Genomic DNA, 14904 nt, shown 5'->3' on the forward strand with positions numbered 1-14904 from the left:
ATAGGTAAGTTGGGAACAGATCTTCCCGATCCATTCATCAATGTTTGGAACCGCACTGAGGGTTCGAATAAGTGCTATGTACATACGAGTAAATCAAAGGGTCAGTGTAGGTTCAAACATATGACCATACCATACCAAAGTAAAGTTACTTACGGGTTGGGTTCCATTTCTCTGGAAATGGCAACATTTCAGCAGGAATCAGATCCTTTGTTCTGATTCGGACAACCGTCCCCACGTCCTCGGTCTCTATCTTCATCAAGATCGGAAAAGGGAGCTTTTTTGGCTCGTTTTGGTGAGTTTAATCATACCTCCTCGAAAAACACGGGGACTGTACAGTCGAAGTAGATGATTCATCGTGAAGGGAATATTCACGTCAGTAGAGGAAGTAATCTATGAGGAGCACAACGATCCTCCAAAATGACGAACCCTGGCCGAGGCAAATATCATACCGTTTGCAAAAAACCACTACCACGGGATCGAGTGTGCTAAATGTGAAAGGGTAGGTATAAACGCTTAAATACCCTTCCACATAATTCGTTACAGCTTCAATCTGATCGAGAATAACGACCTCTATACCCTTCTACCCATAGTCTTCCTTGACCTGTTCAAGTTTACTCGGGGGTATCGTGCACAAATAGTCCGATATATTGACACCTCGATCCCCTTGTTGAGAAGGTTTTTCAACCTTGAAATCCCTGATGGTCCCGTGATACGCTCAAATTATACCTATTAATGGTATAATGCGGGCGTTGTCAAATATAGTAACCCAACGATGTTGGGGTTGAATCCCACAGAGAATGTGGTGTGAAAAGTTTCCTAAACAAGTATTATACTAGTCTTCAAGGGTCCGTGTATTCCTTAAAAGGGTTTTATAGTTGATTTGGTTTGTGGACTAATTTAAAGTGACCGAAAATTTAAAGTTGTAAATATATGGGTAAAAAGAATCAAGGTTGTGTCCTCGTCAGATAAAGTGTATGATCATAGGTGTCTATCTTGATATACTTCTAATGGACTGTTTGTATGGATGCACTTAACCTCTATGTGAATCTGAACTATCTCCCAATAAGAAAAGATTATTTCTTTCTATGCTTTTTCCAAAGATAAGAAAGTATGCATGAATAACGGTTAATTATGCCAAGTAAATTCTTCTTATTCCTAAGTGAATTTATTAAACAAGATTTAAAGCCCTGAGTTCTTGTTATTTGTTCTTACCTAACCCTAGCTATTTTCCCAAATAAACTAAAGTTTATGGTGTTAGCTAATGTTTGCAACCACTAACTATATGATGAAAACGAAGAACAAATAAACCCTAATAATCCATTATGCGTATATCTTTCACGATCCCCAATCACAACACACCCATCCTTGGGTTCACAACCTTAGTAAAGGTGTTTAGCTACTCATGGCAACAAGAAAATAATAAAAGATTGAAGATTGCATAATTGAATTATTGTATTGAACTTACGAATAAAACTTGAAAGTAATGAATGTAATTGTCCGGAAATCTTCAAAAGCAATAACAACTCAAAAGTAATTACTACCAGTCTAAAACTCCAGATGTTTGAAAAATAAAACCTAAACAGGTATTTATACAAGTCAAACTCAGAATAATCAATCCTAGTCCTGTTCCAGCTCGGCTTGCACTTCGACGGGTCGTCTTTGCACTTCAACGGTCATTGACATGCTCGACGACCATAGCGACGATCTGAGTATGCTTTTTCACTCTGTAGGAACTCCACCGTCGAGCCATTTTGACGGACCGTCGATCATATCGACGGTGCAAGTTGACGATCTGATAATGCTCTGATGATTTGCTACTTTGCAGGAACTTATTGACGAGGCAATTCGACGGACCGTCGAGCATGTTGACGGTCCGTCCTTATGCTTATCAGAACAGATTGCCTATTTTCCTCGTTTTTTCGCTTTTCAAGCATTCTAACTTCGTAATACCTGCACAACACACAAGACACATCAAACTAACACAAACTTGCTCGAAAACAAGTAAAACTTAGAGTTAAAAAGCATTGGATGTGGCAAAATTCTCGGCACATCATCGCGTAGTCTTATGGAATGAAATCTGTCAATACAGGCTCCGGTTTCGTGACCGAGGAGGTCTCGCCGGTTTTAGCTTTTGAAAATTTGCTTATCATTATGAAATATGAAGGTATAAAGGCTTGTATGAAGGTTTGAAGATTAAATAAAGAACTGATAAGAAGGTGTGAAGATATGAAGGTTAGCGTATCCAAGCACACGAAGGTAAAAATTTCTTTGGTAAAAATCAGAAAAGTGGAAAAGTGAAAGAGGAAGTTTGCTTTTATAGAGTGGGGCCGAGACGGTTCACATTCCGTAACCGTCTTCGCAACCAACCGGGTCTCGACACGTGCCAATGTCAGAATGATGTGACCTTGATCTTATCTGCCCATAGGAAGCGTACATGAGAAAGAACCAGATCACCTCTCTAGATCATCAGGGCATACATGAGCAAACCGGTCTTCCAATGAGACCTAGGTCGAGCCTTCATACCGATACTACTATGATCAGGTAAAGCTACCATATCGACCACAAAGGATGCGATTCCGAACCGGTTACGGTCAAGTACAAAGAATAAAACATGCAAACATGGAGGCCGGTAGCGAGGCATTTCAAATTTTGGTAAACCATAGAATAAAATGACAATTGATCAAATATTGCACAGACATATACAAGAGTGCAGGTTCAAACAACGCAAATAGAGTACTCAATAAAGTTCGATAAAAACTGATTCGCAAATTTTTATTAAAATTGTTCCACTTCGCAAATTCCCGACTTTCTCAGATACATCGGTCCATCAAAAAAGCGGAAAAGGCCATAAGCTGAAAAAGAAAAGAAAGAAAAATAGCAACACCCTTAACCGGCATAGTAAGTCGAAGGTTGAGAACTCCGGCTTATCCTATGGAATGCTACGACGGTACGTGACACCGTCTAGGTATCCCCATAATCTTCATTGAAAATGGATGAACCGGGGATACTCGGCTCCGGCAAATCTTCTTCATCAAGTACTATTGTCGGTGGGATTTCGCCAAAAGGCATTTCCCGATAGTTCTCTATGATATGACGGGTTCGGACCCGAGAGCCAACGCCCGAATGTCTGATTGGGAAGCTTCCAGTCTCTCTGCGTCCAGGTACCCTCGGCGGGGCAGATGTTCTTCTTCCCCAAACGACATCCTCTGCTACGGTCTTTCCCTTAGAAGCTCTTCTCGTCGGAAGTCCTGAAAATCAAATACATTGGGTTGAGATACAATATAGAGAAATGAGGTCGAGTGATCGAATTAAGAAATTACCATGGATTTTACCTTATCACCCTTCGGGTGCCATTCTCCTCCAAGAACGGCCTATCTTTACGAGAAGCTCGGAGAAGAGTAATCACCCATTCAAAGATAGCTGTATCGAGCTCAGGTTCAATCGGATTTGGTGAAGGGTTCCACACCTCAGGAAAATCGGTAGACGATGGATGATGAAGTTGAGTTGTACGTATCATCACAAATCGATGAAGCCACCTCCGGTCATAATCATCGTCGGGGTCAATCAGGCTTCGATTTCGCCGAGGAAGCAGATGAACAATCCCCCCTCGGATCACCCGAGGTATGTATATATGAAGTAAATGGTCAATGGTGAAGGCGATCCCGGCTATATTAGCCAACTTCTCGATGCAGTACACAAGTCTCCAAATCTGTGGGGTGATCTGGCCAATACATATCCGATACCGACGACAAAAGTCCTCGTTCACTCGAGAAACAGGGAGAGTAAACCCAATGGCGAAAGGATAAGTGTATGACAACGAGTAGCCAACAATATGGTGATTTATTTTTACCCCATTCCCAACAGGGCGAACGTCAACATCTGCGCCTAAGTTGCAGTCTTTCCTGACTACGGTAATGCTGCCATCATCGATACAAGATTCGAAATTCTCCACCGAATCAAAATGGTAAAGATTTTGCAGTCGTTCACATAGTTAAATCCCGAAGGAAGGATATCGACAGGGAGAGATTCTAACTCCTTATCAGAACCGGCGACTCCCGTTGGCGGCAGAAACCAAGATTGATTTTCACCTTGGGTTAATAATGGAACGTAAGCCATAGCCGTGACAGGTATAACCTAACAATGGATTATCACGCCCTGATGGAAGAAGGTTCAAAGTCCAAAGAGGGCTATGGGCTCAATATGGAAATCGCAGCAAGGTTTTTGGGGAGAATCAAGGTTTAGGTTTGAAGAACGCAGATGCATGAGAAAAGAAAAATATATGGGTTTATATAGAAGAGAAATCAAGGGGTCCTGTAGCGTATCAAGGACTCTGACACAAGGAGGTCTCCAAAAAAGATTTGGCGGCTAAGTAATAATGACCTCGCATCGGGCAGAGTGAAGTGTTGACTAGAAGGTCTTGTCCTAGGTAGATGTATGCAGTTGCTCAGCTTTATTTGGGTCCATTTCCCGCAGTCAAAATTTCACCTCGGGAAATGGGGGGACTATCTGTATACGGGTAAAACCGAGGACATAGACATACTCGATTTCCCGATGTTAAGGCTATGCTCGGCCAGGATACGACCGGCTTATTGGGGGTAAGGCATCAAGCTCGATCTGGAACGAGGCGTTAAAACAGATAGAAGAGGCAGTTAACCACCACGAAGAGAAGATCGGAATATCCGCCCTCAGCTGGATATTTCGGCACCAATCCCGACAATGTTGTCAATCGTATTCCTTTCCTTACTTAGAATTGTACTAGGGTTAGGACTCCTCTATTATATAAAGAGGAGGCCCCCATTCATTAAAGCGGTTCTGCCACAGAGAGAAAGAGAGAATTCATGTACTAAGAAAGCAATAGAATCATCTGAGTTCATTCATCTTTTCTAAGGTTATCTTTATTATTCATTGTTCAAACACCCGGTCATAAGGATTCGACCTCGGTTCCCGATACCCGAGGCCAGTCATCATTCATCTTTGGTCAGATCTGCATGTTTTATTTACTTATTCATTTATCGTGTAATCTAATCTCGTATTGAATTAAATCACATATCTTTAGGACCGCACATAAATTCAATTGTTCTCCGTTTTAAGGTTAAACATGGTTATTTTTTATTTTACCAAATAGTCGAAAATAAATAATTGAACTTTACTTACATCTTACTATAAGCTTATTAGTATTCCGATATTATAATGTTAGATGTTATCATCGGTCATGAACCTGGTCAATATAGAGATTAAGCATGAACATTTCGACAAATATCATAAACTGGGAAACATTTAGTCCTTTTTTGTTTTTGTTGTCAATCTTGTCCTAAATCACAATCTTTATAATGGAAAACATAACGCAATCTCCTTCAGCAGGACTTGTCTTTAGAGAATACGACCAAGTTTAACACAACAGTAGTAAGCAGAACACACCATTAATAATATTGAATGAGAACCTTAACAAAAGTTTCTATAATCTTAACATTGATGGGTTCTCTGATCTGTAGAAATTCCTACTAATTATGTCGAGATAATGAGCTAGAGTGCTCAATAAGGATCATCGACTAATTCGGTTATTCTAAAGGAAAAAAAATCAATTTCAATATTAATCCCGATACCCGAGATATGAGTTACACGCCCTAATTCCCGTATTTATAATAATAATAATAATAATAATAATGCTAATTACAAAATAGTCCATCACTCAGGCACAAGTCACAACTCAAATGCTATTTAATTTGGGCGAGTAGAAGCCCAAAAATAGTCCCTCATCTTTGAGTTTAGACTCAAGATAAACTTTACTCTTTTACACGGAGCACTAATAGTCCTTCTTCGCCGAATTGGTGCACTTTACCAAAATTCTGAATTGGAATTGCTAGAATTGGTGGTTGAATTACTGTAGCGGTGTTGGCATTGTACTGGAATCGATGAATGTGCTACTGGAATAGGGGGAAAAGGATAGAGTTAAAAGTTAACATATGTTAAAGGAGTAACCAAAAGGGAAAACTACGTATATATACATGTTAAGGAGAAATATTTACGAAACGTAACGATAGTTTTCCTTATTTACAAAACATAACGATATATTACAAAACATGACGGATTTTCATATATTTTTCGTTTTTTATTTTTTTTCCGAAAATATATATATTTTTTATAAAAAAATATATTTTTTTAAAAAAATAATTTTTATATATATTTTTTTAAATATTTTTTTTCTTTTTTTGCTCAATGGCTTAAAAAATTACCTCATATTTCTGTGTATGAAAGTTGTATGAAATGTGTATGTGTGAGCAAAATTTTTAATATAATTTTCATATACAAAATTTTGAGCGAAAACTTAAGCCTTGAATATTGTATGAAAATTGTTACAATGTTGTTGTAGTTGTATTAATTTTCCAGAAACCTAATATGAAATTTATATACAAACAATGTGAATGAAATTCTAAGTCTTGAGGAAGATATACACATTTCATACCATTCTCATGCATAAAATTTTAAGCATAATGTTTAAGCCTTGATCAAGATATACACATTTCATACATTTTTCATACACTAAATTTTGAGCAAACTTTTTAAGTCTTGAGCGAGATATACACATTTCATACAACATTCATACATAAGTTTTTGAGCAAAAAAAATATTAATTTTTTAAAAAATAAAAATAAATTTAAAAAAAAAAATATTTTTTAAAAAAAATAAAAAAAATATTTTTTTTAAAAATAAAAAATAATTTAAAAAAAAAAAAAATTTTAAATATAAAGCATGTTTTGTATAGGATTTGTAATGTTATGTTTTGTAAATATAAAACTATCGTCACGTTTCGTAAATATTTCTCCTTAAGATGTATATATATGTCAAAGACCCTAACCAAAAGCGCACGAAGTTTACATTATTAATGCGGGCTCCATATAAAAGAATGAGGATTACTTTGAGTGCAAGTTGAAAGATGGGCCTTTACTCAAATAATTTGGGTTCATAACACTTTGGTAGTATTTAATTTTTGCTCTTAAGCACTTTTGGCGCGGCATAAACCAAAATTCGGGCAGCATATATAGAGTTAGCTTTTAGTTACGGCATATGTATTATCACATCAACACAAGTTATGCCGGAAAAAGCAAAACTTTCAACACTCAATATAATCTGAAAAATACCACACAACTTATGCCCATGGGCGAATTTATGTGTAGAATTGGAACACGTAAACTCATGATCTTTCCGCAAAACTAAATATTTAATGTTCATATTTTCTAGAATTGATCTATTATTACCTGATGGCTATGTCACCCATGCTACAAAAAGGCTTAATGGCGCACTTTCTTTAAAGCTTAGTTATTTATCAAGAGCAATAAGGATCAAATCCCACTTAATACGTTCTTTTCTCTTTTCTTTAGTTGTGTACCCATGTTCTAGAAATTTTAGATTCGTTCATATTTGGATATTTTTATTAAATAAGCAGTGCAAAAATTAAAGATATAAGGGTCCAAAAATTAAAGACCAGTCCGTATGAAGGCCAATTGTGCAAAAATTTGAATAATTTGGGCTCGTAACACTAAGCAATTAGATGCAAATTGGTTTGCAACGCTGGTTTTCTCTAATCTCCTCTGATTACTTCGTGACTACCTCCACCGTTTACCATCAAGATAAGGATGATAAAACTGATGACCATCCCTTTAATCTTGTGTTATTACTTGAAAACAATGGTGTAGAATATGTAGAGTGTCCTAAACGGAAACGCAGCCATGCAGATTTAGGGTTTCTTCTAGGTCAACACGATAAAATACGCTTAGAAGCATCCTGTGGTGACTTAATTTTATGCAAGGATGGAAGGAACTACTCCATATGTAACACTCTGACTAGGCAATGGATTATTCTTCCCCCTCCTCCTTTAGGACGTATTGGTCATGGATGCATTGGTTTCTTGGTTGACCCTAATAACGAGTATCGCGTGTTACGATATTATCCTACTGATGAACGATATTTTCCTACGGATTCTATGATTAATGTAGAGATTTTTTCCTCCGGGCAAGGAGGAGGATGGACCCAATTGGTTGTTACATCTCCGCGCACTTTGGCGTCTTTCGAAGATTTAGCTTTTCCAGATACCAAGCCTTCACTTGTTGCTTGTGCACGGATGTTATATAGCAGCCCTCCGACTAAATTTGTTCTGTCATTTGATCCATTCAATAATGATCCCGCACAAATTCTACACACTGTTGATTTACCAATTGAGGCTCTTAAGATTGATCCATATGATATGAACCTGTCTTCCAAATTGGGAGTGTGTCGAGGTCGTCTGCGGTTTTCTCAAGTAACTTTACTACCACCTGGACTCCCTTGTATACAAGTATGGGAGCTTGAGGGTTTGCAGAATGGGAAAATGGACATGGATGCACTACAAAATCCCTAAAATCGTAAGCTACCCCCCACGTATACATTGTCATACCAAAAATGTGTTTTATGTACTAGCTTTTCACCCAAATAATGAGGATCTTATATGTGTTCATCACGGTAGTTATCGTGTTATTGTGTACAATGTACGAACAGATAAAGTGGAAAGTTGTATCCGTCCTCGTATATTCAGGTTGTCGAAGTTACCAGAAGGACTAGGACCAAGATTTGCGTTACAAGTATTACCTATTACACAAAAATGGTGGCCAACACCGATCCCTTTGATCTCAGGAGTGAGTCTTGGTCATTTGGATTAGATTTAGAATTGTTTTTTGTTTTGCTTGGTTGTTAGTAAAGACCTTTCTTTCAAGTTATTGTGTTCACAATATACCTATTGTATTGTGTTTTTAGTTTAAATGCAATGTTTGTTTTGATTGTTCCTTAAATTTATCGTATCGCATTGCTAAATCCATCTTTATGTAACGACAATGTAACAAGGTTAGCGAAATTCGTTGTGGTACCTTATTTTTTCTTCTTATTTTGTCTTTTGCTTATTATCTAATAAACCTATTTTATCACTTGCCCTACCGTTTTATAATAGATCTATCCCGTGACCTACTTTTCTTCAAATTGCTAATGTGTGACATAATGTAACAAAATGATACCATCTATCCAAAGGTTGTTTTCATCAAAACAATACTTACATTATGAAATGATATGTAACAATCATCCAAACAAGGTGTGCAGGTACCCCGACTTTTTTACTTTTCCTCTTCCAACTGGTTCTTTACTATTCTGGAGCCTTGAGAGTCTGCCGTTTAAGTTCTGGTTTGTTTCATCCTGATGCCTCTTCGCACCATTGGTAATCATTTATTGGGTTCTTCTTTTACTTTGTTGTTATTTATAGATTATAGATTTTGCTTCCAATCTGAGTTGTTACTAGTCTTTATGATAAATTATTACTGAAAAGAAACGAAAAAGTTCAGATCTTTATCAATAAACAAATCATTATTCGGAACCAAGATTCTTAAAGCGTGAAGGAAATATCACATCCGTTGTTTAGGATGACCAAATCAGTCGATTTTCAGCAGATCGTTGATCTACCTTCATTTCGTTGTGTTCCAAGCTTCTTATTTATCTGAGGTGGAGCAATCTGTTACGCTTTTTTCTGCGCAATTCTGACAGCAAAGAGTTGTAGTGCAAAATTTTGGGTAATATTACATGCTTAACAATTTATGGAGAAGAAAATGTACTCTTGGCAAGTAAAACGAATTGTACACAGATAGAGAATCAAGGTGCATATTACAGCGGAATGACGATGATTGACACGCAGGCGATTGTGAAGGGACTCAGGGAGACGTACGCGAGCGGGGAGACGAAGGAGTACGTGTGGAGAGTGTCACAGTTGAAAGATCTGTTGAAGATTGCTGAGCATCACGAGAAGGAGATGGTCGATGCTATTAATTAGAGCCGAGATGTCTAAGCCTGAACTTGAATCCTTTCCTCCAAACATACAGTCTAATGAATTGCTTTCTTTTCTTCTTGATTTACAGCTTTTCTTCAACTTTTTTAGTTGCGGATATATACTACTGATGGTTATGCTGGTATGTTTTGTTTCATCTTCTGAGTTTCAAGTTTCACTTTATGTAGTGGTAATTGCATGTTCTTGTGTGTGTTCAGCATTTCAGACTTCTCTGAGTATCGCTCTTTTATTAACTTCATTTTTTTCCCTTAGCTTCTTCGCATTGAGGAGACGTCAACTTCCTAAAAATCCATGCCCTCTTTTGAATGGCGCATCAAGTTTTGTTTGATCATTTTTGAAATATCAGTCTCTCTGTTTAGAATAGTCTTATTGTTTACTAATAGGTTTCTTCTATTTATTAATCACCTTGATCATATCTAATCTTATTTACTACTCTTGGTTTGCTGGTTGGATTAATGGGTAACAAGTAACAACTTTCCCAGCAGTAAGAAGAAGAATGTTTGAACTCTTCTTCTACACTATTTATACATCCTATTCATGGCTTTCTTCCTACTCCACACTAGAATGTTCGATGCCTGCATTATGCTTCCTGGTTTCTTCCTCTTCTTGATCGATCGATACTTGAGATTTTTGCAATCCAAACAAAATGTATATCTGATTTCAGCCAGAGTTTTGACTTGTGAAATTGTTGAACTCAACTTCTCCAAAATACCAAGTTAGCCAGCCTACAATTCTGCCTTTTATTTCCAGGTAACTTGTTATCTCACTTTTTATGGATGATTACTTCTTGTTCTAATTTGTAGGTTTGGAGTACTCTCCGACAAGCGTCATGTTCCTAAATGTGCCAAGCATATTAAAGCTGCAGTTGGCATCCATTCACAGTAACTTAGAATCAGATACAATTAGTGTCGTCATCAAATGTGAAGGAAGTTGGACTAAGAAGCTTTATGATGTTATCTCTTTGCCTTCCTCTGTGGATCACCTTGAAGTTTCTGTTGAAGGACCCTATGGACATCCTTCCACCCATTTCCTAAGGTTAGCATTCTACTACAAACTACAAATAATTGATTTTTAAGTTAATAGCATACATTAGCCGTTTGTCTACCGGAAACAACCTCTCTACCTCCCAAAGTAAGGTCTGCGTATGCTCTATCGCCCCCCCCCCCCCCACCCCACCCCCAAACCCCACTTTGTGGGATTCCACTGGATATGTTGTTATTGTTGTTGTTGTTGTTGTTGTTTGTATGCATTAGCATTATAGAGATATTTTACAGTATCTGTGTATTCTACATATTAGTTGTACTATTTTTACCATATTAACAATTACTGCTAGCTTATCATAAAGTTTTACATGCATTTACCTTATAAGTACCTTAATTGTGTAAATATTTTTATTCGGTCTGTACATATGAATACTTTGTGATGATGTAGCCAATTTCAATAACAGGCATGATATATGAGTTCAGCACTGAAATGCAAAACCCCCAAGATTCTATTAGTTAGTGTGTTCAAGAACTCTTCTCAACTCTCCATGTTAGACCTCCTTCTTCCTATAGCAGGATGTTCCTCCAATCTTGACCTACACATTGAGGCTTATATAACCAGAGTGAATGAACAAACACCAGAAAAACACAAACCCCTTAGAACCATTTGGTTCAAACCCAACCACTCTGATGCACCCATAACCCCCATTTTAGGCCAGAACGACTAGCTTTGGCTTGCTGCTATAATATCTTTTGGGGTGATAAAAGAAAAGTTGACAGATAAGTCACCCTTAGTGCCACTCTACAAAACCATGATATTTTCACCTCGTACGGGTCTTCTTTAATTTTCTCTGTACCTTTTATTTGTGGGGCTTCTTTTCCAATACTCTGTGTACCCTATGGACCATACCACACAAGGGCTCTGTTCGTTGTTTATAGCAGCTTCTATAGGAATTGCAGCATTCGTTTGGAACAAGAAGAAAAGTGCTGGGGAAACTAAGCAGATTCAACAAAATCTTTGAACTCATTATTATAGCCTATGCTGATCAAGAGCTATTCCGGTAGGAAAAGGGAACAATTGATAGTTGAGGGGTGTGTTTTGATAAATAGTTAGTGATAGTTCAGGTAGGAAACGGGCACCCTTGATAGCTCAGGTAGGAAACTCGCACACCTGATAGTTTAGGTAAGAAACTCACGAAAAAACGATAGTTCAGGTGTGTTTTTAACCATTAACTCTAATCAAAACTATTAATACTTTGTTTGCCAACTCACTATGTTTGTGTAACTAAATGAAATTCTCTTGCAGGAATATTGCTAGAAGTTAATGTGTCAAGTGTTGGAGTACTTGCCTCTGGACCGAAGACCTTGAGGGACGATGTAGCAGCCATTTGCTCATCTGCGTTGGTTGAAAATCTGCACTTTGAGTCCATCAGCTTCACCTAATGATTAACTCGGCTTCTCAACTCCGAGCTAGCTTAAAAAGACTCTGTCAGAATGCATCAGTATCTATACATAGATATTATGTCCTGTAATATGTTCCAGTCTTCTGATTGGATCGATATGCATGTTTAAATAGGTATTGTGAGTATGGTTCCCCGAGATTACATTACTTTTTGTCGAATGCCATATGTAAGGTATTGTAAGTAGTCTTTGGAAGAGGAAATAAGGTTCATGGTATTTGAATGAAACCTGTATTTGTTTGAGAAGCTAGACTAAACTATGACCATCTCACACCCAACTTATTACATATTGATGTATAAGCTATAAACCAAACTAAAACTCTTTTTTTTTTTTTTTTTTTTTTTTTTAACAAGGTAAAACAAACAAAAACTCCAAGTGCTATAACTTTTACTATAAGACTAGGTCTTAAACTTCCAAGTTTCCCAGTCTTGTCTTCCATCAACAAATCCCAATACCCTCCTGCAATAACATTTGGTGCTACGCCTCTTCCTTTCATTGCAAAGCTTAACACATCTTCTAAAAGTACATGTGCATTCTGCAGTACCTTAGAGATACAAAGCCTACTTACTGTATATTACAATCACAAGAATCAATCTGGGGTTATGTGAGATTCAAGAATTCTGAAACATGAAATTTTCAGCTTTGTTTGTCCATGTAATGAAATGCTCAAAATCTACGTATACTCTTTTATCTTTCAGAAGATCAAAATCGTACATCCAAGAGATGCGCCTTTCATTACAATCACCACCCACACCCTCAATGGAGCAGCTAAAATCGGCACCAACTGTAAATCAAGAACCACACCCTCAGTGAGGTCTCAGGTTCAAACCCAACACTAGTTGATTTCTTCTCATCTCTCTAAGCCTTGTGGACAGATTTACCTGGTATCTGTTGTTGCTGGTGGGAGGTGGCAAGTATCTTGTGAAATTAGTCGAGGTGCGTATAAGCTGGGCCGGACACCACGATTATAAGAAAAAAAAAATGGAAAACGTGATGCAGTAGTGCACAAAATCTTCTATGTTCTCTATTTATCCCAATATAGTGGGAAATATTTATGCTGATTTCAAGTTGGCAGCAGAAGATCTCACTGGAAGCTCTTTAACCATTTCTAGCAAAGTTGTTAACGGGCTCTTTGCATCCAGATAGCTCATAAGTGGATGAAAGTTTTTCTTCCAAACTTTCAAGCAAGTCATGGTATTCGACAAATGATGGATGGGTCTGAAGATACAAATGAAAACCACACAGATGAAGTCAGTGTAACCAAGAAGTGCAAATCATGCTAAAATAAATCAAACAAGACCTGAGCAGAAATAACAAAAGGAACCTGACCGTGTGAGTTACTTACAACTGACAAAAGCAATTCTCAAATAAGCAAGAGTTTTTGAAGTTTTCCCAAACGGGAACATAAGCAATAAAACTGATGGAAATTTTCATTTAGTTAAGGAAACCTATCTGTTATCCTACATTCAGTTAAGGGAAGTTAGCCAACCCTCAGACCGTGTGGCCAGTAGTACTACAATCCACTCTTTGAATTTGAGTCACTGACTTGGTACCCCCGTCATGCCGATTTTGAAAGGAATTTGACCAATTGAGATGAGAAGTGATATGATGTGGTAAAGATTTTACCTTTACTGTTTTTCGTTGACTATTTCCTTACTTTAATTCACTATTTGTATTTGTTTATGAACCTGTTTATTTGGTTGCCTTGAAGTGCGATAAATATTTAATAGTCGATTAATTATCAATACATGCTTCCATTATGGCTATTTCTCATATCCTTTATATTTCATTATGAATTGCACAAGTTATGATAAGTTCTAGTTTTTAAAGTAACTCTTGTCACTATCCTGTTGGAGCAGTCAATGAGACTTACTGCATACACATTGACTTCCGTACTCATACTACATTTACCGCACTTCTGTGCACTGCAGGTTTGAATCCCAGTTCCAACACAGTTCGTGAGTGAATTCCCACCTATTTTACTTCGCAGTGGCCACGACTTCTCCTATTGTATGCTTTGTATTTGTCGACGCTTGTACTTTCCTTTAGTTTTCTCATGACAATGCCACACTTGGTCTTGGGATTGTTTAGTATTGTGTTTGGATCTGGGAATTTATAGCTTCCGCACTTGTATTGGATTTATATATTTTTTATGACAGTTAGACATAATTATTACTTTCACGTAGTTAGTTTTTGGTTAATTATTGCTTGGTTCACTTGGCTTAAGAGTTAGTTGGGTGCCACAATTGAGTCGTAATAGCCTATTTGTTCAAGCTTTTGGGAAGTTAAAAGTCTTTTTTTATTTTTTTCAAAAAGTGTTTTATCTTAAAAAGTTGAGGTGTTTGGCTAAGTTTTTAGACGGAAAAAGTGTTTTTGAGTAGTAGCAGAGTTCAGAAGTTAAAAAAGTAACTTTTCCAATAAGCAATTTTTTTTTTGTTTCCCATCCGGTGTGTGGTACCCGCATTGGAGCCCGATTATATCCAGATTCGTGTCGGGTAGCCCCACATCTGGAGGCAAAAGCTCCTTTCCTAATAATGGTGACTCAAATCCAAAGGAGCTCGAACTCAGTCCTTTAATGGAATAGTATAATGTATCACCACT

General features: G+C 37.4%; 1 protein-coding gene across 2 annotated transcripts; it reads left to right on the top strand.

Annotated features, from left to right (window-relative positions):
- The first annotated feature begins 8955 nt into the window (after positions 1-8955).
- On the top strand, positions 8956-13984 carry LOC132029862 (ferric reduction oxidase 5-like). Of its 2 annotated transcripts, none has more exons than XR_009407950.1 (3): positions 8956-9238; positions 9710-10894; positions 12149-13984. XR_009407950.1 is itself a non-coding variant. In XM_059419245.1 (3 exons), the coding sequence occupies exons 1-3, from the start codon at positions 9220-9222 to the stop codon at positions 12165-12167; spliced, it is 270 nt and encodes an 89-aa protein (XP_059275228.1). In that variant the 5' UTR covers positions 8957-9219; the 3' UTR covers positions 12168-13978. The 2 variants fall into 2 exon arrangements, 1 of the variants encoding a protein (XP_059275228.1); XM_059419245.1 differs by having other exon boundaries at positions 8957-9238; positions 10663-10894; positions 12149-13978.
- Positions 13985-14904: the final 920 nt, after the last annotated feature.

The sequence above is a fragment of the Lycium ferocissimum genome, chromosome 9 (genome assembly GCF_029784015.1).
Source record: "Lycium ferocissimum isolate CSIRO_LF1 chromosome 9, AGI_CSIRO_Lferr_CH_V1, whole genome shotgun sequence".
NCBI lineage: Eukaryota > Viridiplantae > Streptophyta > Magnoliopsida > Solanales > Solanaceae > Lycium > Lycium ferocissimum.